This window comes from Sapajus apella, unplaced genomic scaffold, assembly GCF_009761245.1.
Source record: "Sapajus apella isolate SASKATOON/1434 unplaced genomic scaffold, GSC_monkey_1.0 scaffold40, whole genome shotgun sequence".
NCBI classification, from domain to species: Eukaryota; Metazoa; Chordata; class Mammalia; order Primates; family Cebidae; genus Sapajus; species Sapajus apella.
In genome coordinates, this window is record NW_022436980.1 from 696,182 (window position 1) to 720,503 (window position 24,322).

The 24,322-nt window shown below is 39.3% G+C and overlaps 2 protein-coding genes across 4 annotated transcripts in view; one reads left to right on the forward strand and one right to left on the reverse strand.

Moving 5' to 3' along the window:
* The window catches only part of GTF2E1 (general transcription factor IIE subunit 1), a 33,916-nt gene extending 27,965 nt beyond the window's left edge, over positions 1 to 5,951 (reverse strand). The window contains exons 1-2 of one of the 2 annotated variants that reach the window (XM_032298943.1): positions 5,799 to 5,951; positions 649 to 1,107 (exon numbers count right to left, since the gene is read on the reverse strand). In XM_032298943.1, coding sequence (XP_032154834.1) covers positions 649 to 1,096 — 448 coding nt within the window. In that variant the 5' untranslated portion in view covers positions 1,097 to 1,107; positions 5,799 to 5,951. Of the gene's footprint in view, positions 1 to 648; positions 1,108 to 3,334; positions 3,379 to 5,798 lie in introns of those variants that run through there. The other variant, XM_032298944.1, reaches the window with a different exon arrangement.
* Positions 5,914 to 24,322, forward strand: part of RABL3 (RAB, member of RAS oncogene family like 3) — a 42,752-nt gene continuing 24,343 nt past the window's right edge. For both annotated transcript variants that reach the window (XM_032298945.1, XM_032298946.1), the window contains exons 1-2: positions 5,914 to 6,130; positions 10,781 to 10,872. In XM_032298945.1, the coding sequence (XP_032154836.1) occupies positions 6,085 to 6,130; positions 10,781 to 10,872 (138 nt within the window). In that variant the 5' untranslated portion in view covers positions 5,914 to 6,084. The remainder of the gene's footprint in view (positions 6,131 to 10,780; positions 10,873 to 24,322) is intronic.

The following is a 24,322-nucleotide window of genomic DNA, read 5'->3' on the forward strand; positions in this document are numbered from 1 at the left end:
CCAAAAAAAAAAAAAAAAAAAAAAGAAAAATCCTTAAAACTATTCAACCAAATCAGGCCAATTACATATCTTGTTGACAATTTTCTTCCAATAATAATGTGTAGCTAAAGGACACTAAATGTCTTATCTTGGAAAGAATTCCCTCTTATTACATCAGGCTAACTTACTATCTTTTAAGTCTTGGCTGTTAACTTCTTTCACAGGCCTTCCCCAAATCCAAATTAGACAACCTAGCTACATACTCCTGATAACACTTTCTTTTTCCACTAACAAAGAATTTAAATACACTGAATTGCAACTGTCTAGAGGTCACAAATAAAATTAGAATAGCCTCAAAGTGGTAGAGAAATCAACCCTTCAGATTAGGCTGCAGTTGTGAATAAGGGGAGGTGGGCAGAGGCAGGAGGGCCATGAGTGAGAAAACCCCATGGATGAGTACACTCCCTTGTGAGGGAGAAAGGCTTTGCAAAGGCTTCTCAAAGTAGTATGACAGCCAAACAGGACAGTAAGACTATATGATGTGACTTACACTGATCCATTCACTTTTATGATACATATGATGGTTTAAAAATTAGATGAGTCAATTTAAGAAAAAGGGTAGTACACATTTTATTTTACTTAAAGATTCACAAACTGGACAAACCTCACCTGTCATAGGATCAAAGAGCTGATTAGCTTCTAAGTCTGTGAAAGTACTACTACAGACAGGACATTTGAAGGAAGCCCGGTTGGTAGAATCTCTCTCATCGGTCTCAATCCTCCTCCTCATGTGGTCCAATTTATATTTTACCACATTAACAAGAGTACGATAATTGATAAAGTAGTAGTTATGGCGAGTGGTTTTCCCATCTGCAGCAGTCTCTACCCTCATTCTGCATTTGATAAACTTGTCTCCCTTTAAATTATTCAAAACTGATCGAAGTTGCTTCCGATCAAACTTCAGCAGCTCCAGCATATCCTCCTCTTTCACACAGGGGTTCCTGATCAAGATGTCCAAGGCCAAGGCATGCTCAATGCCATAAAATCCCCGGATCACGTACTTGGCTAACCTCTTCAGTGCTGCTGGAACTTCAGTGAGGACATCTGGGTCTGCCATCTTTGGCAATACTGAATTCAGAAAAAAAGAGAAAATTAGCCAGACATAAGGACATAGTAATCCTTTTAAATCTAGAATAATCAACATGTAGCTTATAGCTACCACTATTCTTGGAGTGCCAGAGAAGTACTCAAAGAGTTTAAGAATTCTAATACCTAAGCATTTAACAGAGCAAAACAAGATTTTCCTCTAGAGTACACAAAAGATGATACCTAAAAAGCTTTACATATTTCTAAAATGGCTACTTTTTATTTTGAGATCCACAGTACCATACTACAAGTGTGTTACAATCTACAGTGTGTTTGATTAAAAAGTAACATTATTTATGAAACGATATATGTCAAGTCTATTTTATTTCAGAAAAGAAACACAAAAAAACTACATGAAACACTCACTATTCTTTGGGAATGCTAGAAACACTGAGAAACCTAGCACTTAGCATTTCCTAAAAGTGTTTCCTTTCTTGAGAAAAATTTTTCTACCAAGATTCTAGGATGTTTCACATAGTCAGGCTTTCACAATAAAATCAGAACAAACCAATAAACACATAAGTAATCACCACCTGGGATGCTTGACAAAATCATTAACTGTTGCAAAACTGAAAAAAAATAATACTTAGGTCCAGATAGTTTTACCAACCTTGAAAAACGAAATGTGATAATCAAGTAAGGACCATGCAGTCCTTAAAAAGATAGACAATGAGTGAGGGAGAACAGCCCAAAATATTCTTAAATACTGGATCCCTTGACAAAGCAGAAACTAAGTGTATCTCATTTCCATGCCATGGCCCAGAAAGCTGTCTTCTCAAAGCCCATATTGGCATGTGGTTTACTAAAAGAACCTGGGCTTTGAATTTCAGAGTAGACAGCCTGTGTTTTGGTAACTGTGTAGTCCTGAGCAAATCCCTTAAACAATTTCAAGCCACACTTTAATATCTGAGAAATAAGGCTGGTATCAACTACTTCAATGGAGTTGTTGTCATTAATAAGAATGTAATTAAAGTGCTTAGGAAGGACAGCTTCCGTATCAACTTAATATGTTCCAAATTAAATTTTGCTAGTCCACAGGGAATCTTTTTAATTTCTTTTAATAGAGACAGGGTCTTGCCATGTTGCCCAAGCTAGAGTTCAGTAGTGTGACTCAGCTCAACGCAGTCTCAACCTCCTGGGCTCAAGCAATCCTCTCATCTCAGCTTCCCCAGTGGGCTGGGGTGCATACCACCATGACTGACTAATTTTTGTATTTTTTATAGAGACAGGGTTTCACTGTTTCGCCCAGGCTGGTCTTGAACTTCTGGGCTCAAGGGATCCACCCATCTTGGGGGCTTCCTAAAGTGCTGGGATTACAGGTGTGAGCCACCACAGCCAGCCCACAGGATAATTTTTTTTTTTTATTTTTTTTGAGCCAGGGTCTCGCTCTCTCACCTAGGCTGGAGTGCAGTGGCACAAGCTTGGCTCACTGCAACCTCTGCCTCATGGGTTAAAGTGATCCTCCTGCCACAGCCTCCCAAGTAGCTGGGACTACAGGCATGCAATACCACACCCACCTAATTTTGGAATTTTTAGTAGAGACAGAGTTTCACCATCTTGGCCAGGCTCCACAGGATAATTTTTAACAGAGACATTCCATTGAACTATTTCAACAAGGATTCATATTCTGTTGTTAATACTAGTTTCAACTGACCCTTTTATTTGAAATCAGTGGTTATCAACCCTAACAGATTTAATATCCTTTTTATAAGAAATATTTTGATATCCACAGTACCACACTACAAGGAAACTCTACACACCAATCTATAACCAACCTATGCACATATTTTGGGAGGAAAATATAAGGCCCTTCTTGCAATATAGGAAAAGTAAAAGTCAGTCAAAAGAAAATACATACTTTAGGTTATGAATACTCAGGTATGACTATATTCAATAAGATACAGCAAAGTAGCACCTAGATCCAAATCTATGAACCTAGAGCGCTTCCTGTTACCCCAGGGCTTAAGGATGCCTGGCAAGTGCCTGGGCTCAACACCAAAGTAGTACCACAGCATACTACTGGACATACTATCTCTCCTTTTCAGTTTGATCTATACATTGTACTTGAACCCAGTTTTGGTTTTTTATTGTTTTATATCTTCAGCAGTTGTCAGAACACAACATATGGCGTCAGAAACAGTCGAGGCAACACAGTAAGACCCCATGTCTACAAAAATGTAAAAACTTAGACGGGTATGATGCCATGCACCTGTAGTACCAGCTGAGGTGGATCAACTGAGCCAGGAGGTCAAGGCTGCAGTGACCCATAATTTTGCCACTGCACTCCAGCCTAGTGATAGGGCATGATCCTCAAAAAAAAAAAAAAAAAAAGAGTGATTAACGGTGCCCTGTTCATACAGTTAATGTATGAACTCAGTGAGATAATTGATGCAAAGTGTTCTACCAACAGGGCTGGCATAAGAGTTCAATGAAGTATTGGCATTTGTAATAAATCCCCTATTTAGAAAAGTGGCTCCTATAGTAGCATGAGGAATAGACTGAAGTGAGTGAAGGTGGAGGCACTGTGGAAGTATTGGGGGCATAGTAAGAAAACCTAAACTAAGGAAGAAGGCAAAAAATTGCAAGAAGAGAACAGAATGAATGAGTTATTACAGAAAAAAAATCAAAAGGACCCAACAAAATATATTGCATACACAGTAGGAGAGTAGGAAAAATTTTAAATAGCTCTGTTTTGAGCCAGCGTACCTAGGAAGGGAAAAGTACTGGCATGAGTAATAGGTGACACCTGACGAGGTGCAGATTTGGAAGAAATGAGGAAATCACTTTTAGAAGTGTCTCTGAGGAAATACCATAGGATATTCCTCTGAATATACCCAGCATGTAGCAGAACAAATGAAAACTAGAGCTCAGGAATGAAATCAAGCTGTGCCACCTTGTTAAAATTCTCCGCATTCTAAAATCCTCCTTCCTGACCACTGCTTTCTCTCCTCCACCACCTCCCACTCACGCTGAATCTCCTTACTCAATCTCTACACGTCTTAGGTAAGAGTTCTCAAAATGGCAGCCCCCCACCCATCGTTTCACCCAAAGAATGTTTCAAACATTTTCTGAATTAGTTGTCAACATTAAAATATTGTAAGAGTTCACATACATTTCAACTTCCAGCTCCTCTTGAAAAATAGGAAATATCTGAGGAAAAAGAAAACCCATCTGCCCACATGGAAACAATAAGCTGAAGCCGAAGAGCAGCTGGCATTATTAGGGAAGGAGTTTGGCTGGTCTCTGGAGACTTGTGACTGTGGGACCACCCAGGACCTTTGTTTCTTCCTTTGATCTTCATAGTCCATGAGTCATCTCCCAGCCTCACATCCCTACCCCAGTCCAGACCCTCGTCTATTTTAATCATATAAACATTTAAGGACTGCCGGGCGCGGTCGGTCAAGCCTGCAATCCCAGCACTTTGGGAGGCCGAGGCGGGTGGATCACGAGGTCAAGAGATCGAGACCATCCTGGTCAACATGGTGAAACCCCGTCTCTACTAAAAATACAAAACATTAGCTGGGCATGGTGGTGCGTGCCTGTAATCCCAGCTACTGAGGAGGTTGAGGCAGGAGAACTGCCTGAACCCAGGAGGCGGAGGTTGCGGTGAGTCGAGATCGCGCCATTGCACTCCAGCCTGGGTAACATGAGTGAAACTCCGTCTCAAAAAAAAAAAAGCATTTAAGGACTACTGTGCACCAGGCACGGAGCTAGAGAAACAAAGTTGAAAAGAATGCACCCTCTGCCCTCTGTCTACCCCAAATCCCCTTCTCTTAATCATCCTTCAAGTCTCAAAAACATTTCCTCCTAGAGGCAGAAGACTCCCCATAGTAGCATACAAGCATCCCCTTTCACATGTTGCATGGCTCTTTCCCCTTCTTGTACTTTCTCCGTCTCTATACCTAAGATCAGACTTTATCTTGTTCACCAATTAATTTCCAGCCTCTAGCATAGCCAGACAAGTCATTCCATAAAACCTTCCAAATGTCTCCTAGGCACATGTTGTTCCAACATGGCTCATTTTGCCAGCTTCCCCCCACTTCACTTCCTCTACACTCTAGCTTCCACGGCAGAATCGGACAGGCTATTTATTGGACACTCCCTTCTTAAATTTAAAATAGTTTTAAGCGGGAGGTGAGTGGATGAAATTCCCTATGTTAAAAGACTGTGCTGACTGCTGAGTGGAGAACAAAACGACAAAAGAGTGGACGCAGAGAGTACAGTTAGATTACTTCAGTATACCACTACTCCAGTTCTAGAACAACTTTGACTCTACACATCTGACTGCGGTTTTCTGTTACTGCATTTCATGGCACTTTGCACGCCTTCACACACATAGCGGCAGACTACCGCGAAATCTTAGGATCCAACTGCCTTCCATAAAACGCGTTCGGTGATGTGCACGCCTCCCCAGTGCGAGACTGCGAGACCCCAAGACCCCAAACTCCCGCAGACTCTCCCAGTTGGGTCCAGGGCCACACTCGGGGCAGCCAAGCCCGCCCTACCCGAGGTCGCACACGGGCCGCTCCGGGGTCAATGGTTCTTTAGAGGACCAAGGCAAGAGGGTAACTCATTACGGGAGGATAGTTAAGAGGGTGCGAAAGGAAGGAAAAAGCATAAAATGCAATGCCCGGCCAGGGAACTCCGAACAAGGAACAGGGAACAAGGTTTACCAAAGCGAATCCTCGAACACTCCCACTACTGCTGCCCTCAGAGCTTCAACTACCGGCTTAAATGAGCCACGCCCTTGTGCGACAAAGAAAACGCATTTTTCCTGCGACCAGCTTTGGAAAACACCCCGATACCTTTTACCACACCAGCCAATCAGCTCAGTGAAGCCTTTTATCAGGCAAGTCACGCTCCGAGCGGCCAATGAAATTGAAGGTTCTGCCCCCATACCCAACTCTGATTGGCTTACAATCCCGGAACAGGCGTTAACCCAGAGAAGGCAGTGGCAAGATGGCCTCCCTGGATCGAGTGAAGGTACTGGTGTTGGGAGACTCAGGTGAGCGGCTAAACTCATGTCTGGGGCTGCAGACACTTTTGACTTATCCAATAACCCTCCCTTAAACTTTCTTCCCTCAACTTCCTGGCTCTTCGGCCTGGGTCTGAAGTCTCTCACAAGGCTTGAAGACTACACTTCCCAGAGGACTTTGCTCCGTGTGACGACGCGGCGGCGGCGCGCGGGAGCGGGTCGCGGAGCCCGGGCCTTCTGCCTTCGCGGCTTTCCACATCGGTTTCCCGGGCGACACCAGCCTAGAGTGTATTGTCAATTCTTTTATTTAAAAAAAAAAAGGCAGGCATTGTGTATTGCATCGGGTGCTGTGTTAAGGCTGGTTAGTAGGACCGTGCCTTCAAGAGATTTTGTTCATTAAGGAAGTCAAACGTTCATTGAGAAACGTGCACTGGCAAGCGCTTGGCATGCACTAACTCACTTAATTCTGAGGTCAGTCATATTATCCCATTTTACAGATGAGAGTAGTGAGGCAGAGAGATGTAAATGACAGAATCCTTTTGAACGCAGAGGCCACGTAGTTAGACGCTAAGCTATAATTATGCAATAAAATACTGGGTAATGGTCCTGTTTTATTGTTAACTGAGCTTTTTATTTCCTTGTTCTCGTTTGGTCTTCATTGAAAACCTGTTACTAGAGAAATTAAAGTAAGAATTTTATTCTGAAGCAGCAAGGATTTAATGCTGAGCCCAGTTTAATCCTAGTGATAAAATTTTTTCTTTCTTTTTTATTTTTATTTTATTTTTTTTTTATGAGTCCAAAAGTAACCATTTAACTGGTTACTAAGGGGCTCTCTTTTTTATTTTTTAATCTCAATGGATGCAAAAAAAATTCTTTTGACACCTGGGACATTTGAAAACTACAGCTGACCCTGACGTCCGTCCGCATTTCCAGCTCCCACCTCACTGCCCTTATCTTTTCCTCCATAATCCAACTCTCCGTAGGAACTTCAATAAATGCTAACTTTGCATTTTATGGATGTGCTGTTCTGGATTTGGCCTAAGAGCATGTGTTGTGAGCAAAGACATTGTGCTAGACGCTTGGAGGTGGAGAGGCCTAAAAACTACCCTTACAGAAACTAAATAAAACTGTGGAAGGCAAAGATATATTAAGGATGTTTTCACATTGCCCTGAATATTATTTACATTATGAAATATTTTACAGAGAAAATTATTTAATATTCCCCTAAGAAAGTTGCCTTTTGAAACTCTGAACATAATCACGATTTATGTCAACTTCATTTCTTTGTCAGGTAGCTTGAAGTGGTGTCAAAGTTAATTTAATAAAATCACTCCATTTTGGCAAGAGTATTACCAAGTAGAATTTAAGACTGGAATCCAGAACTAACAGACTTCTTCATGATGTGTGAAGTGGGTGTTTTCTGTCCTCTATAATTCCATTTTCTATTATTGTATCTAACAATCCCTTCATATTACAAACTGCTGCAACTAGTCAATTTATTTTCTTTCCAACAGGCACTGTATTAGGTTCTGGGGTTATAACTGTGGAATTAATGCATTATATAACAGGGGTAGGATTAGCTGCTACATTAAATGTGGAAAAGTAACCAGGCAATTAGTAAGCTTCCCCACTGCCCCCCTTCCCCTTATGGTTTAGTTGTAAAGCAGAAGACACGGCTATGACAGCCAGGAAAGTGATTGATGTTGTCACACATTTGCTCATGTTAAGCTTTATGTGCAAGATTAGTTACTGTCTTTTTATCTTTTTAAAGGTAATTTTGTCAGTCTCCTTTTAACTGCAATTTAAAAGTACACAATCTGACAGCTTAGAATATGCTTTTTACACTTCCTTGGCCTTTGCTTCAAACCTGCAAGTTTATTTTTGAATAAAGGCCATTTTCCTCATAAAATTTTGAGAGTTTCACAAATATACAAAGAAATGACTTAGCCGGGCGAGGTGGGTCTTACCTGTAATCCCAGCACTTTGGGAGGTTCAAGTGGGTGGATTGCTTGAGCTCAGGAGTTCAAGACCAGCCTGGGCAACATGGCAAGACCCTGTCTCCACCAAAAACAGTACAGAAAGTTAGCCAGGCATGGTGGTACATGCCTGTAGTCCCAGCTACTCGGGAGGCTGAGGTGAGAGGATCGCTTGAGCCCAGGGATTTGAGGCTGCAGTGACCTAGGATCGTGCCACTTCACTCTAGCCTGGGTGATAGAGTGAGACCCTGTCTCAAAGAAAAAAAAGCGTTTGGAGTTTTGTTTTGTATCCTATTGCGATAGTTGGTAATTTGGTAAGGAACCCTAAAAGTCTCACTACCATATGGTTTTCTCTTCCTTTCAGAGATTAGGGACTAGTTTAACATATTATCAAACATCTATATTTGGAGGTGACATTTATTTATATTGGGCCTTTTCCCCCCGAAGCAAATCAAGTGCATTCTTTTGATCAAATTTAGTTCTAAAGGTGAAGACATAGAATCTCCCAAAATTTTTAAAGAAATGAAGTTAGTCATTATTCCCTAGCACTTCAACTGTTCTTACTGTTTAGGGTTTCATCTTTAACAAAGATGAAAAGCCAACTACATGATATTGTTGAGGTGCAACATGACCTTCAGGCTCAAGTGTATGACTGGTGTCAGTGTAACCCCCATGAAAGTTATTTGTCAATACATATCAAGAACTTTAAATGTTTCCTTTGTAGTACTGAGTTTACTTCTGGGAAGGTATACTAAGAACATAATTTTAATTTTAAAGGTTTAAACAGAAGTAACTTTTCAGTAGCATATCAAAAATTACAAAACATCCTATATATTTAATAATGGAAGAATGGTTAAGTAAATTTTTATGCCTATTCTCTGAAGTACTATGGAGATATTTTAAATGTTTATGAATATTCTGGAATAATATGGAAACTTTTAGGCAATAAATACTAATTAAGGGTCTGATCTAAGTACTGAAGATAAAAAAGATGCATAAAAACCCTCAAGGAACTTAAGTAGAGTGAATAAAACCTATAAACAAACACATGTAATACAATGTATTTTAAGTGCTCTGTAGGAAAATGTACAGGATACAGTGGAGGCCCAGAGGATGGTGGATGCTATGCTTAGTTCTACCTGTGTGGGGTCAGAAAATACTTTACAGAATGATGCTAAGTCTTCAATGATTAATCCACCAGGCCAATGGGAGTGGGGAGGGAAGGGAGAGGATGGGTAAGATATTCCAGACAGAACAAGCTATGGAAGCAAAGGCCTGTGTTGTTTTATTGTTTTTTAGTATGCTGTATATAAACACAATAACCACCTGCTTATAGAAAAACTGTTCTTGTGTTCTTGTGGAATTAAATAAACCTACATGTTGACAGTAGTCTTAAGGTGATTTTTTTTTTTTTTTTTAGGGATGGGGTCTCACTGTCACCCATGTTAGAGTACAGTGGTGTGATCATAGCTCACTGCAACCTCCAGCTCCTGAGCTCAAGGGATCATCTTGTCTCAGCCTGCTGAGTAGCTAGGACTACAGACGCAGGCCAGGGCATGAGCCCTGGCTAATTTTTTTTTAATTTATTTTTTGTGGAGTTGGGGTCTTGCCACATTGCCCAGGCTGGTCGCAAACTCCTGCTCTCAAGTGATTCTCCTGCCTCAGCCTCCCAAAGCACTGAGAGTACAGATGTGAACCACCATGCCTGGCCCTGATTTGTGTATACTTTCTAGATTGTAAATATAACTTTTTATAATAAGAAATAAACATAAACAATAGATTCATACACAATATGATCAAAGAGATGATCTAAATTTTTTATAAACCTAGTGATTTGTAAAGATTCACCAACCATGCTTATCATAATAGAGCCCCCAAAATGCTATTAAATGAGTGAGTGACTCCGTACATGGATGTAGAGGAAGAGCTCAGTCTCTTTCCTCTTCATACAAATCTCTGAATGCTACCCTTAGCATTAATAACTAGATTTCCCTAAGCCCAAGAAATCTAAAAGAGATCAGATGGTGACGTAAAGGGTCATAATGTGGAAGAGGGAGTAGAATTGTCCTTTTTTCTAAAATGTAAGTCTTGGCTAAGTGGTTGGCTGCTTTTTAAAAATCACTATATGGAAGTACTGGAGTGTCTAAATTTAGAACTGTGAAATGGTGACTCTCTCTCACTGACAGTATTCAAGCACAGTCTGGGAGACCCTCTAACAGGATGCCATGGAGGGGGCCTCAGCACTGGTTGCAGGACAGAGGGATTACTTCTAAGATCTGTTAAGATTCTATAATTCCAAAATAGGCTAAATTGATTAAGTCATTCAAAAGGAAAGGAATTATTAATATGAAATTGTCCTAGACCAGTGGTTCTCGAAGTGAGGCCCCTGGAACAATATCAGTATCACTTGGGAACTTGTTAGAAATCTTGGGCCCCAAGATAGACCTGCTAAATCAGAAAGTCTGGGGGTGGAGCCCAGAATTCCATGTTTTAACCCACCCTCCAGGTGATTCTGATGCCAAATTTGAGAGAACCACTGCGCTCTACCATCTTCACTTTATTCAGTGAAGCTTATATTGTTGGTATGGCATTCTAACAACTATGCTTTACTTAACATTATTCTTGTATAGTCTTAGTCTTAGTCTATCCAAAACAGATTTCAACATTGTCTCTTATGTGACTAGAGTTCCTGTATCTCTTACAGGTGTTGGGAAATCTTCATTAGTCCATCTTCTATGCCAAAATCAAGTGCTGGGAAATCCATCATGGACTGTGGGCTGCTCAGTGGATGTCAGAGTATGTGTCTTTTATATTTTAGTTTTTCGGTAATCATACTAAAGATAAATGCTTCAAACTGCATAATCAAATTACAGTACCATGGTCAAGATTAATAATAATAGCTGGGATTTATCAGATTCATACTATGTGCCAGGTACTATGCCACGTGCTTTGCATGTCTCTTCTTATTTCATGTTTTTAAAACTGAGATGTGTAGATGCAGAAAGTAAGGTAGAGTCAAGATTTGAACAGGTTGTCTGATGCCACAGACTTCAGTTTAATCACTATGCCATATATCTAGAGTTCACATAGCATCCTCCTTAAATAATTCTGCCTAAGCTTGTGCTATTAAGACTGCCAACTTTTAGCTGGAAGTATAATATAAAGGCAAAAGCTCCTGGAGCTACATGTCTGAGTCATTTGTTCCGTCTCGTGTTTGGGAATCTGGTATAGTTTTCATTAAATTAAATACCTTCCTAGATACAGTTGGTCTTTGCTAATGCCAGCTAGTTTTGACAAGTCTCTCATCTGCTGGCACACCTCTCTCCTTTGAGTTAAGAAACATATAGGGAAGGAATAGTAGTTGGCTAGATTGATAGTTATTTTCCTTATGTTCTTTGAAACCGTTGTTCCATAGTTCTCATTTACATTGCTGCTGATTAGAAATCTTCCATCAGACTCTTACTCATTTTTAAGATAATTTCTTCTTTGGTTGCTTTAAAATATATATTTTTTAAATCTTTGATATTTTGTAGTTTTGCTAACCTATGTCTAGGTATAGGTTTGTTTTTATTCATTCTATTCAGAAGTAGTCATGGTTCTCATGTCTTTATTTTTCAGAATTTTAAGCCATTGTCTTCCCTCATTTCCTCTATCCCTTCCTCTTGACTTTCTATTAGATTTTTGTTCTTCATAACTTTTAATATTTCTCCTTGCTGCCTTCTGGATGATGTACTCATATCTGCCTTCCAGTTAACTAAGAATCTCTTCAACTATGTCTAATCTGCTTTTTAATATATCTACTCAGTTTTTCATTCCAAATACCTATAATTTTTAATTTCTAGATGTCCCTTTTAGGTCTTTTTAAAATGTAAAAATTTTCCAAAATGTCCTGATCCTTCATGATGGTGTCTGCTTTTTATTTTAATTATTTCTAACATACTTACTTTATGGTTTCTTTTGGATTATTTTATTTTTTTCTGGAGGAGAGTTAGCTATGCTCCTTGCTGTATCTCCTTGTATGGCTTGTAATTCTTTGAAACGATCACATCTCCAACAGGATTTTTTTCCTCTCCCCGTGGAAGTCTCGTATGCTGTATTGTGAAAGTATCTTTATACAGTCCCGTTTCATTTCTGTTATTGCCAGGACCCTAAGGGTTTCAGTTTGTTAGCTCAGAGTTTCCATACTCTCTAGATAATGTAAATTCCCCAGCATCTGATTGTAGCACAGACCTGTAGTTTCCATTTTTCGTGGACCATTTATTTTCTCTCTACCTTCTGTCTGAGGTTCCTGATGGTAAGTTTTTGCCATTTCCCTGAGCCTGTGGATAATATTTTTCCAACTCTCTCTTTTCACTGACTGGGCAGCTCATCAAAGGTCCAGATTTCAAAAAGGCAACTCCAGTCTAGTCTTCATCACTCACCCACATGTACTTTTGCCTTTAAAGCTGGAAAACAGGTCTGCTATTCCTGGATGGGCATTAAGACTCCAGGCACCAGCCCCTGAAGCTATATCTGAATCTATGTCAGTTCCCACTTCTCACTCTGATTTTAAGTTTTTTGTTCATTTCTAGCATTTGGGGATATTCCTTTCTTTCTCTTAACTTTCTCTTGAGCTAGTCTTCTCTGTCTCTCCTGTCTCTTCTCTTTCTCTCTGCCTCAGAGTATTTGTATAGTGTTTCTTTAAGTTTGAAGTAGAAGCGGACCTATTTTGTGTCATTTTAGCCAACATGTTCCTAAATTCAGTGGCAACTTTATTTAGGTTTGGGAGACCCAATAGCAAGTTCTGGACAAATTTTCCTTTTGGATTTTTCTAGCTCCCATTCTGTGAAAGAGCATGACATATTGAAAAGAAACTCAGATTTAAACCCTCACCTCCTAAGTCAGTTCCCCTTCGCTTCTGAGTGACCTTAATCAGTTTACCTTCCTGAGGCATAATTATATCATCTGGAAAATAGAGGTCAGTAACATCTGCTTTATTGAGTCTACAGGTTTGTAGGAGGGATCAGAGAAGCTTAATAATGGGAAATTATAGCCTAGTGCTTTACAGTGTGAAGTTGTAATTGACCTTTAGTCCAATTTTCTGCCCCTTCCCTTCTTCCTGCCTTACTTCTTTTTTCTATCCCTACCCAGTGCCCATTCTGTTCATGTTGTTCACCTTTTGTCTTGGTTTTCTTTCCCCCTTGTCTTACTGAATTAGCTAAAACTCCAATACAGTGTTGAGTAGAAGTGGCACCAGCAAGCATTTTTGTTTCATTCCCAATCTCATGGGAACTTTTCAGTATAACACTATTTAGCAAAGTGTTTGCTGGAGGAGTTTTTCTTTTTAAGATGGGGTTTCACTATATCGGCCAGGCTGGTCTCCAACTCCTGACCTCAGGTGATCTGCCCACCTCAGCCTCCCAAAATGCTGGCATTACAGGTGTGAGCCACTGAGCCTGGCTCGCTGGAGGATTTTTTTAATAGGCATATTTGATTAGATTAAAGAAATGTCCTTCTATTCCTATTACAATGAGAGTTTGTTTCATGAATGGGTATTGAATTTTATCAGTTGTCTTTTCATGATAATCATGATTTTCCTGACTTACTCTGTTACTGTGGTAAATTATGTTGATTAATTTTTTCGATGTTAAACCAACCTTGCAATCCTGTAATAACTAACTTGGTCTTGTTGTGCTGCTCTTTTCATATATCACTAGATTTAGTTTGCTAATATTTTTCTCAGACATTTGCGTGTAAATTCATAGGAAAAAATGACCTATCATTTTATTTTCTTGTAATCTCCTTGTGGGTTTTCTGTCGTGCTTATGCTAGCCTCATAAAATAAATTGGGAAGTATTAATCCCTGTATCTGTTCTCTGGAAGATTTTGTTTAAGGTTGGTATTATTTTTTTCTTAGATATTTGAAAGAATTCACAGGTGAAACCATCTGGACCTAAGTTTTTCTTCGTGGGAAGTTTTTAAGTAACATTAAATAAAATAATAAAATAACTATTCTTTTTTGTGTCAATTTTGGTAGTTTATATTTTTGAAATAATTTGTTCGTTTCATATAAATTGACACTAAAATTTTTTTTCTGTATTCTTACTGTTTTTCCATAAGATCATTGAACAATATTTCCTTTTTCATTTCTGGTAGGATAATTTGTGCACTTTCTCTTATTTTCTTGATCAGTCTTACCAGAGGTCTATGGAAGACCAGTTTCTCCCTTGTTGATTTTCTCTATTGTATGTTTCTTTTGTGCTTTGTTAGTTTCTGCTCTTATCTTTATGACCATACTGTCTTTGGGTTTAATTTACTGTCTTTTTTCTAACTTGTTGAAATGAGTAATTGCTTAATTTTTTTTCAGACTTCCTTTTAGAGCTCTAAGCCTCTAAAATTTCTAAGCATAGCATTAACTGCATTTCTAAAATTTTGTTCATTATTATTCAGTTCAAACTATTGTCTAATTTCCATTTCGATTTCTTTTTGATTCATGGGTTGTTTAGAATATGCTTCTTAATTTGCAAACATTTGACAATGTCTATTGTCTTTTAATGATTGATTTCATTACCTTTCATTATGCTTAGAGAACATATGCTGTGTGATTTCTTCCTTTGAAATTTGTTGAGATTTGCTCCATGCCCAGTTTTATGGTCAATTTTGATAAAAATTTCCTATGCACTTGAAAACAATGTGTATTGTGTAATTGTTGGGTACAGTGTTCTAACTATGTGTTAATCATTTTTAAAATTTTTCTCTATCGGGTGGGGGGTTTTTTGCCTGTTTTTGTTTTTTCATCGATTGCTAAGGAATAAGTATTATAATCTCTAGCTGTAAGAGTGAATTTGTCTATTTCTTCTTTTAATTCTGTCAATTTTTCATTTATATACTTTGAGATTGTATTACGAGATGAATACTAATTTAAGATTGTTTGAACTTCCTGAAGGATATAACATTTTATTTTAATATGTCCCTCCCTATGTTTGTTAATACATTGTGCCTTGAAGACTATCTTGTCTGATATTAAAATAGTTAAAACCAATTTATTTTTAGTTAGTGTTTGTGTGGTTTATCTTATTTACGTATTTCAACTTTCATACTTCCTATGTCCTTTTATTTATGGGGTGTCTCTTGTAAGCAGGATATAGCTAAATTTTGTTTTGATGACCAGTCTGACAGTCTTAGTCTTTTTATTTGATTCTTGGGCCTTGCCTCCAGATAGTCTGACTCAGAGTTATGAATGGTACCCAAGAATCTGCATTTTAAGAAGCATCTGAGATGATTCTGTTGTAGGTTAATAATGCCTTGAGAAATACTGGGTAAGGTGTGGAATCAAATTGCCAAGTGGATATCGAAGTATTTAATGACAGGACTTATAGAGCAGAGGGACAAGACTAAGAAATCAGATGCTGATAGGAAGCTAGTACATATTAACGATAAGACAAGAAGTGGGGGAGTGTAGCTGATGGTTCAAAGCATCTAAAGAAGACAGGTCAAGGTAGAGGCAGTTTTTTTTTAGAGACGGAGTTTCACTCATGTTACCCAGGCTGGAGTGCAATGGCGCGATCTCAGCTCACCGCAACCTCCGCCTCCTGGGTTCAGGCAATTCTCCTGCCTCAGCCTCCTCAGTAGCTGGGATTACAGGCACGCACCACCATGCCCAGCTAATGTTTTTGTATTTTTAGTAGAGACGGGGTTTCACCATGTTGACCAGGATGGTCTCGATCTCTTGACCTCGTGATCCACCTGCCTCGGCCTCCCAAAGTGCTGGGATTACAGGCTTGAGCCACCGTGCCCGGCCAAGAAGACAGATTTTTAATATAAGGGTAGAGGAATAATGTACTAGAAGTAGCTTTGGAGAATAAGCAAGGCATTTTCTATTTTCTGAACTCCAAAGTAATTACAGTAGAATATTGAAAAGTAAACAGCATCTATCTGAGAAGACTTAAGGAGAAGTTGTGTTTTCAAGGTAGAGGCAGAGATTTGTTAATAGAATGAGATTGAGGATAGAGTGTAATGGAATTTTGTAACCATGGAGTAAGATTCCAGGAGAAAAGTGGAAATATTTGGAGAAGGAAACAATTAGGAGTTTAATAATGGGTAGAGGAAGCAAAAGCAGTTTGGGAATGAGAATGTAAGAGACCAATTAAGGACTCGCTATGTATGGTAATAGGGAATAACTGGGATATAAATGTCTTGAGTGTAGCTGATGGCAAAGTTTCTATAAGAAATTTTATCTCAGCAGTCCCTTGTATGTGGAATGGTGACTTGATTGTGCCTGCAAGGAATGCTTTTGTGCAAAGTCCCAGAGAGCAGGCCAACATGAGGTTCAAGACACTGACCAAGTTTTAGAAGTAACATCAGTAATTCTCTTTAGAAACTTCTGCTTTGGGGGTGGGTGCTGTGTCTCATGCCTATAATCGCAGCCTGTTGGTAGGCCACGGTGGGCGGATCGCCTAAGGTCAGGAGTTCGAGACCAGCCTGGTCAACATGGTGAAACCCCATCTCTACTAAACATACAAAAAATTAGCCGAGCATGGTGGCGCTTGCCTGTAATCCCAGCTACTTGGGAGGCTGAGGCAGGAGAATTGCTTGAAGCCAGGAGGCAGAGGTTGTGGTGAGCGGAGATCACGCCATTGCACTCCAGCCTGTGTAACAAGAGCGAAACTCTATCTGAAAAAAGAAAAAGAAAACAAAAGAAAGAAACTTCTGCTTTGGGAGAAAGTGAAGTTGGAATTCTCTTGCCGTTAGCTTGTGGTAGACTACAGATTTTTGAACTCTGCATAGTTCCAAGGAACACTGGGGAAGGCATAAAACTGCCCAAAAGGAGACTGGGCTAAAAACTACAGCAGTCAAAGACAAATATGCCTGTAATCCCAGCACTTTGGGAGGCTAAGGCAGGAATATCACTTGAACCCTCACTGCCTGAGGTTGCAGTGAGCCAAGATCATGCCATTGCATTCCAGCCTGGGCAATAAGAATGAAACTCCATCTCAAAAAGAGAAAAAAAAAACAAAAGAAAGAAAATTCTGCTTTGGGAGAAAGTGAAGTTTGGAATTCCCTTGCAGTTAGCTTGTGGTAGAGTACAGATTTTTGAAAACTCTGCATAGTTCCAAGGAACACTGGGGAAGGCATGAAACTGCCCAAAAGAAGACTGGGCTAAAAACTACAGCAGTCAAAGACAAATGTCATGCCTGTAATCCCAGGACTTTGGGAGGCTGAGGCAGGCAGATCACTTGAGGCCAGGAGTTGGAGACTAGCCTGGCCAACATGCAAAACCCCGTCTCTACTAAAACAAATGCAAAAATTAGCCAGGTGTGGTGGCAGGCACCTGTAGTCCCAGCTACTCAGGAGACCGAGGCAGGAGAATCATTTGAACCTGGGAGGCCAGAGGCTGCAGTGAGCTGAGATCGTGCCACTGCACTCCAGCCTGGGCGGCAGAGTGAGACTCCGTCTCAAAAAAACAAAAAAACAAAACACAAATGTATAATTATGTGACTGGTGTTACTGGTAAGAGTGTGGCTCTAATTGATTCCTTTAAAGACAGTCTGATCTGAATTATATTATTGTGGAAGAAGGGACATGGGCTGAAAGTGACTTGCTTTACTGTTCATTGTATCTTAAGCCAGTTGACTTCTTTCTTTTGTTTTTTGTTTTTATGATGGAGTTTTTTTCTTGTTGCCCAGGCCAGAGTACAATGGCGTGATCTCAGCTCACTGCAACCTCCACCTTCCAGATTCACGCAATTCTCTTGCCTCAGCCTCCTGAGTAGCTGGGATTACAGGCGCCCGCCACCAAGCCTGGCTAATTTTTTTGTATTTTTAGTAGAGACAGGGTTTTAGCATGTTGGCCAGGCTGGCCTTGAACTCCTGACCTCAGGTGATTCACCCACCTCGGCCTCCCAACATGCTGAGGTTATAGGAGTGAGCCACCCCTCCTGGCCATGTCTTCTATTTTTGAGAAGAATGCATTGCTTGAGTGACAAGCAAAACATGTTTTTAAAGGAAAGTTGTCATAGACATGTAAATCATTTTGACTGTTGTTAGAATAAAGTGAATAGTTCTTTTCTACAGAAAGAATAACTAAAAAAGCCTTTACCTAAATAACTTGGGAGAACACTGTTACCTATAGCAGCTTTTATATTGCAGTTACAGTTTTTATGTTAGTGAAACCTGTGAGAAGGAATCTCCAGAATTAGTGTAAATTCATGAATACACACTTTTCAAAACTCTTAGAAACAGTTGCCTTTTTTACTACACATCTATTAAGAGCCAACTAAAAATAAAGATAATAGTGATGATCATGTAATCGTTTAATCTTAAGTTCCAGGTAAAGCTAATGAGTTTAATGTATGTACTCAGTAATTAGTAACATTTTGGAATTAGTATTTAGTACAGAAGTGTTCGTAACTGAACTGAAGAGAAAAAGAAGAGAAGTTTTATTTGGTTGTATTCTTTATTCATTCCTGTCTTTAACTTCATTGTCCCAAGTCTAATGGGAGTAATATAATTGCCTAATTACTCTTAATTATGAAAACAATACAACAAATTTAATCTTTTCACAAATTGTAAATAAGGAAATTGATTTGTCATTTCTAGTTCACTTTAATGGGATTTTAATTTACACATTGCATATAATTAATATTTATTGAATTCCTCTTTGGACAGCATGACAATGTACAGACTCTGGAGAGAAATTAATGGAATAGTCTCTGTCCTCTCTAAGCATATGAGGTAGGACACTTTATTGCTTACTTTGCCTAGGCCACCATTTACATACTAATTCATTTAATTCTTACAACAACCCTATGAGGCAGGTACTATTAGTGCCCCTATTCATTTTACATAGAAGCAGTTAAAGCACAGAGGTTACTGCATGGCTGGTTAATGATCGTATTGTTATTAACTTACGGAATTGGGATTCAAACCCAGACAGTCTTCTTCAAGAACCTGTGCTGCTAATTACCGAGTACCAGCTCGGCCAGAGAGACTCCCTGTCAGGCGGTGCTGAAGGAAATGAGAGGCAGACACCCAGAGAGAACAGCAAAGTGAGTCTATCCAAGGGTCCAGCAGCCTGAGAGCTTTAGGGGCTGACAGCATTCCAAGCTGATTTGATCCACTTAATTATTCTCTCTGAACAGGTGATTATTATTAACAAACAAATTGTGGTGTTCTGTATTTTCTCAACACAAAAATATGCCAAGTAGGCAGCTGTTGCCCGCTTACCACTGATTACAAGCAAGCTAAAAGATATTCTTCACGAGGGAGCCACGGGGGCAGGGTCAGATATCTCAAAGAATTGTTTTAACTGGTGTATGATATTTATACATTGTCTTGCCACTTTGGAATGCCCCAACTAGTTTTCTACTTGGGTGGGGGGAGGTGGAGGCTGGCCAGGTTTTCCTTGCCATCGTTCTTCCTAACAAACAGTATATTCTATCATACACTCAGTATTCGTCAATATTCATAAACTTAACATTTCTCAACACCTAGTCACTACTCTGTACTGCCTCCTATTCCAGAACAGTATTAAGAAAAAAAAAATTCTGACACTGTTCAATATAGTAGCCACTAGCCTCTTGTGGCAATTTAAATTTAAATTAACTAAAATTAAAATTTAGCTCCTCAGTTAAGCCAAATTTTAATTGCTAAGTAGTCACATTGCTAATGGTTACTATATTGGACATTTTTGATTTTTTTTGAGACAGAGTCTTGTTCTGTTGCCCAGGCTGGAATGCAGTGGCACAATCTTGGCTCACTGCAACCTCTGCCTCCCAGACTCAAGAAATTCTTGTTCCTCAGCCTCCCAAGTAGCTGGGACTACAGGCAAACGTCACCATGCCTAGCTAATTTTTATATTTTTAGTGGAGATATGGTTTCGCCATTTTGGCCAGGCTGGCCTCGAACTCACGACCTCAAGTAATCTGCCTGCCTCAGCCTCCCAATGTGTTAGGATTACAGGCGTGAGCCACCACACCTGGCCTGTATTGGACGTTTCTATGGCTGTAGAAAATTCCACGGGGCAGCACGGATATAGAAAATAAGTGTTACAGTAGTTCAAGAAAGTAAGTGTAAAATTATCCTAGGCACTAATTATTGAATGGGTGGCTTGAGTAAGTGGCTAGGTGGACTGTAAGAAGAGGGCTATATTATAGAAAGAAACAATAGTAAGTTCAGTTCCGGACCTGGTGAAAGGAGGTATCTGTGAGCTACCCAGCTGGAACTGTCCTGGAAATGAGTTGCTGACACTCAAAAGACAATTCTGAGTTGGAATCCTCTTTATAGAAATAATTCTGAATCACTAGAACTGATGCAATTTCTAAAAGAGAAAATTTAGAAATAGGAGGGGAGGACCTTGGGGTATATTGAGAGAGTTGATGGGAAAAGAGGAGTCAGAGAAGGACTGGTAACAGAAATAGAAGGATATCCAAAATGAACTACAAGAGCAAAGAGAGATGAGAATTTCCTGAAGGACGGATTGATTTTTAGTATGAAACATTAGAGTTATCAGGACTGAGAGGAAAAACAATACTGGATATGGTGATAATAAAGTCTGTGCTGACCTTTAAAAGTGCAGTGGAATATCTGTGGCAGAATAAAGACAGAGGTTTAAGTCACTTTTTCAAATGGGTACAGAATGGAAAGGAAAGTGAAGGGCTTTTTTTTAATAGAAAAAAATAAGCTTGACTGAAGGCAAAAGACCAGTAACTAGAAGGGAAGAGACAGTTAGCAGTAACCTTAACACTATTCATTTGTTCATTTGTTCCTTCAATACACATGTTGCGTACCTCCTTGGTATCAGATACTGTGCAAGGAACTGAAAGTATAGCAGTGAATGAGAGAAATTAATTTCTGCTCCCATGGTGTATTCTGCTAGTTGCTCTTTTTCACCCTTCTCTCTTTGTTTCCAACTCCCTCCTAAGACCTCCTACCTTCCTTCCTCTCTTTAATAATGATTCTGCAGGTACAAATACTAAACCAAACTTATTAGTATCTACAATATCCACTGTTCTTTCTTGATATGTATCATTTTTTTTCTAAATGTGTTTTTGCTTTTTAAAAATTACAAACAATGAACTCTTCAAATGAAATAAAACCTTATGTACATAGGTCTTGATTTGGTTTTCAAGAAAAAGTCAAAAGCTGAATAAATGACAAGGTCCAAAGTGGCAGCAACATTGAGTATTGTTCCTTTTTCCATTTGATGATCAGCTGTACTGTTGCTTCCTGTTAAGAAAGTCCTTTATTGTATAGCTGTAAGGTCCATAATGACTTTAAGTATCACATCCTTGATGACCTGATTTAAATATAAAACACATTTCTTATAGTTTGGCATTACCCCCCATCATCTTGGGTTCTTGGTATAGCACCAAAGTACTACTTACTGTGTCAAGAGCAATACTTGTTATAATGTCAAGCTTTCCCTTGGAGATTACTCTCACATGTGAAAGATGTAACATCATAATTACAAGCTATAAGCTACTGATTTAAAGTTTTTGGGATTCATTCCATGTGAATTGGGTTAAACTTAGCCAGTATTAAGTTGGAAAGGAAGGAGGACAATCTTCTGATTTTAAAAGGAAACAGGAAAAGATTTGACTAGGAAAGGTAATTTGTGATAGAGAAGAGTATAGATGAGTGAGTCAGTCTGGATTGGAAGTATGTATAGCCTGAAAGATGCTGGCTAACAGGCTTGATACAATGCAAGGCTAAGAGGGTATGCTCCCTAGAAATTTATATTGGATGGTAGCTGTTCTCAAAGGAGTTACAGTGTTTTTGAAAAGGCAACATTAGACATTTGAAATAATTCAGAGAAAAAAATGGTGCAGCGTAGTGGTTGCCAAACTTAATCATGTATTAGACTCACCAAGGAAACAAACAAAAAAATACAGACTTTTGAGCCCCATCCCCGAAGCTTCAAGGATAGTCCAGGAATCTGTATTTTTTTTTTTTTTTTTTTTTTTTTTTGAGACGGAGTTTCACTCATGTTACCCAGGCTGGAGTGCAATGGCGCGATCTCGGCTCACCGCAACCTCCGCCTCCTGGGTTCAGGCAATTCTCCTGCCTCAGCCTCCTGATTAGCCGGGATTACAGGCACGCACCACCATGCCCAGCTAATTTTTTGTATTTTTAGTAGAGACGGGGTTTCACCATGTTGACCAGGATGGTCTCGATCTCTTGACCTCGTGATCCACCTGCCTCGGCCTCCCAAAGTGCTAGGATTACAGGCTTGAGCCACCGCGCCCAGCCCTGTATTTTTTTTTTAACAAACTTCTTACTGGTTTTGATTTAGTTTGCTCTCAGAATTGTACTGGAGAAACACTGGAATTTGTTAGATAATAAACTGAATATAATAAAAAACCTGGAGGATGAGTTATTCTAAATTTATTCATTTATTTAACAAACATGTCCAAGCATGTAATGTATGCTAGATATTATGCTGTTTTCTAGGGCTAAAGGATGAATAATACATGGTCCCGGCCCTTACACTCAGAGTCTAGAAGAAAAGATATCAGTAGATAAATAAGGCAGTGTGCTTAATGAAATGATAGAGGTGTGTAGGATGCTATGGAAGCAAATAGGAGGAGTACCAAACCTGCTCTGGTTGATTTGGGCCCAGAAGAAAGGTAGGATCAGGAAAACTTCACTGAAGTGCCTGAGCTTTTTTGTAACAGATAGATTACTTACTCCTTATAATACCTCATACTGTTTTTTCTCATTGTTTTGCTTGGAAATCTTGCTAAAACATGTTTTTTCTGCTTGATTTAACTTTTTTTTATTGCTGACTTGGCATGATCACGTATATTTTTGCCATATAACAAAATAGTGATGCCTTCTATTGTAGTATACAGAATTAATTTCTGTTATCCCAAATGGTCCCCAACTACTGTGACTGTGCTATTCTCATTTTCTATCACATTGTCTTTGATGTCAGTCTGATAATCATCTTGTTAATGTCAATGTGGCTGTTTATAGAGTAGCATATTTATTTAAATTTTTACTTGGCTTTGGACAAAAAATTGTGAATAAGTAAAAGTGTAAAGCATTAAGTAGAATATAGTATTTGAGTTTTAGTGCATTTTGTGACAGGCATTTATTTTAACTACTGAGCTACCTTGTTTTTTAAATTATTATGTAAAAGCCAATAGATACTTTAGAAATCACATATTACAACTCTTTCATTTTATAGGCAAAGAAACTGAGGCTCCAAGATACCAGGGATGATCAGTGGCAATCAAGGAGTAGAATCTAGTCCTGCCAATACCAGAATAGTCCCATTCCATAAAAGCAGCAGTTTTTTTTGTTTGTTTGTTTTGTTTTTGAGACGGAGTTCCGCTCTTGTTACCCAGGCTGCAGTGCAATGGCGCGATCTCGGCTCACCGCAACCTCCGTCTCCTGGGTTCAGGCAATTCTCCTGCCTCAGCCTCCTGAGTAGCTGGGATTACAGGCACGCGCCACCATGCCCAGCTAATTTTTTTTTGTATTTTTAGTAGAGACGGGGTTTCGCCATGTTGACCAGGATGGCGTCGATCTCTTGACCTCGTGATCCACCCGCCTCGGCCTCCCAAAGTGCTGGGATTACAGGCGTGAGCCACCGCGCCCGGCCAAAAGCAGCAGTTCTTAATGAGGGGTTTACAGCAGAGTCATTTGGAGAATTGTTCAAAATACATGTACCTAGTATTTGATCCCAAGGGTCCTGATTCAGTAAGATTGGCATGTATATTTCTTTAAAAAAATTTTTTTTTTAATTTTTGGAAGATGCTGATCTATATTCATGAACCAGCATACTTTAATCTGCTTGCCATCTATCGTAATTTGTTTCTGAATAGTTATACAGTACAGGCAATAAATGCTTCTAGAGCCTAGACATGAGAAAAAGAGAGACTTTGGAGATAACTGTGAGTGAGAAAGTCATTGGAGGGTTTTGAGCAAAAGGGCATATGATATAATTTGTATTTTAAAAGGATACTCTAGCTACTGTATGGAAAACAAACAGGGAGGTTGGGGGATGCCTCTAGTAGGGAGATCAGTTAGCAGACCATTACATCAATTCATACAAGGAGATAGAGGCTTTGACCTGGGTGGTAATAGTGGAGGTAGGGAGAAAGAAACAGATTTTTGACATATTTTTAAAGTTAAAATAATAGAGCTTGTTGACAAATGCAATATGAAAGGAGTCAAGGATCAATCTTAAGTTTTTGGCCCAAGTAACTGGAAGAAGAAAATTGCCTTTTAGATGAAATTCCCACAAGAGCAAGTATTGATAA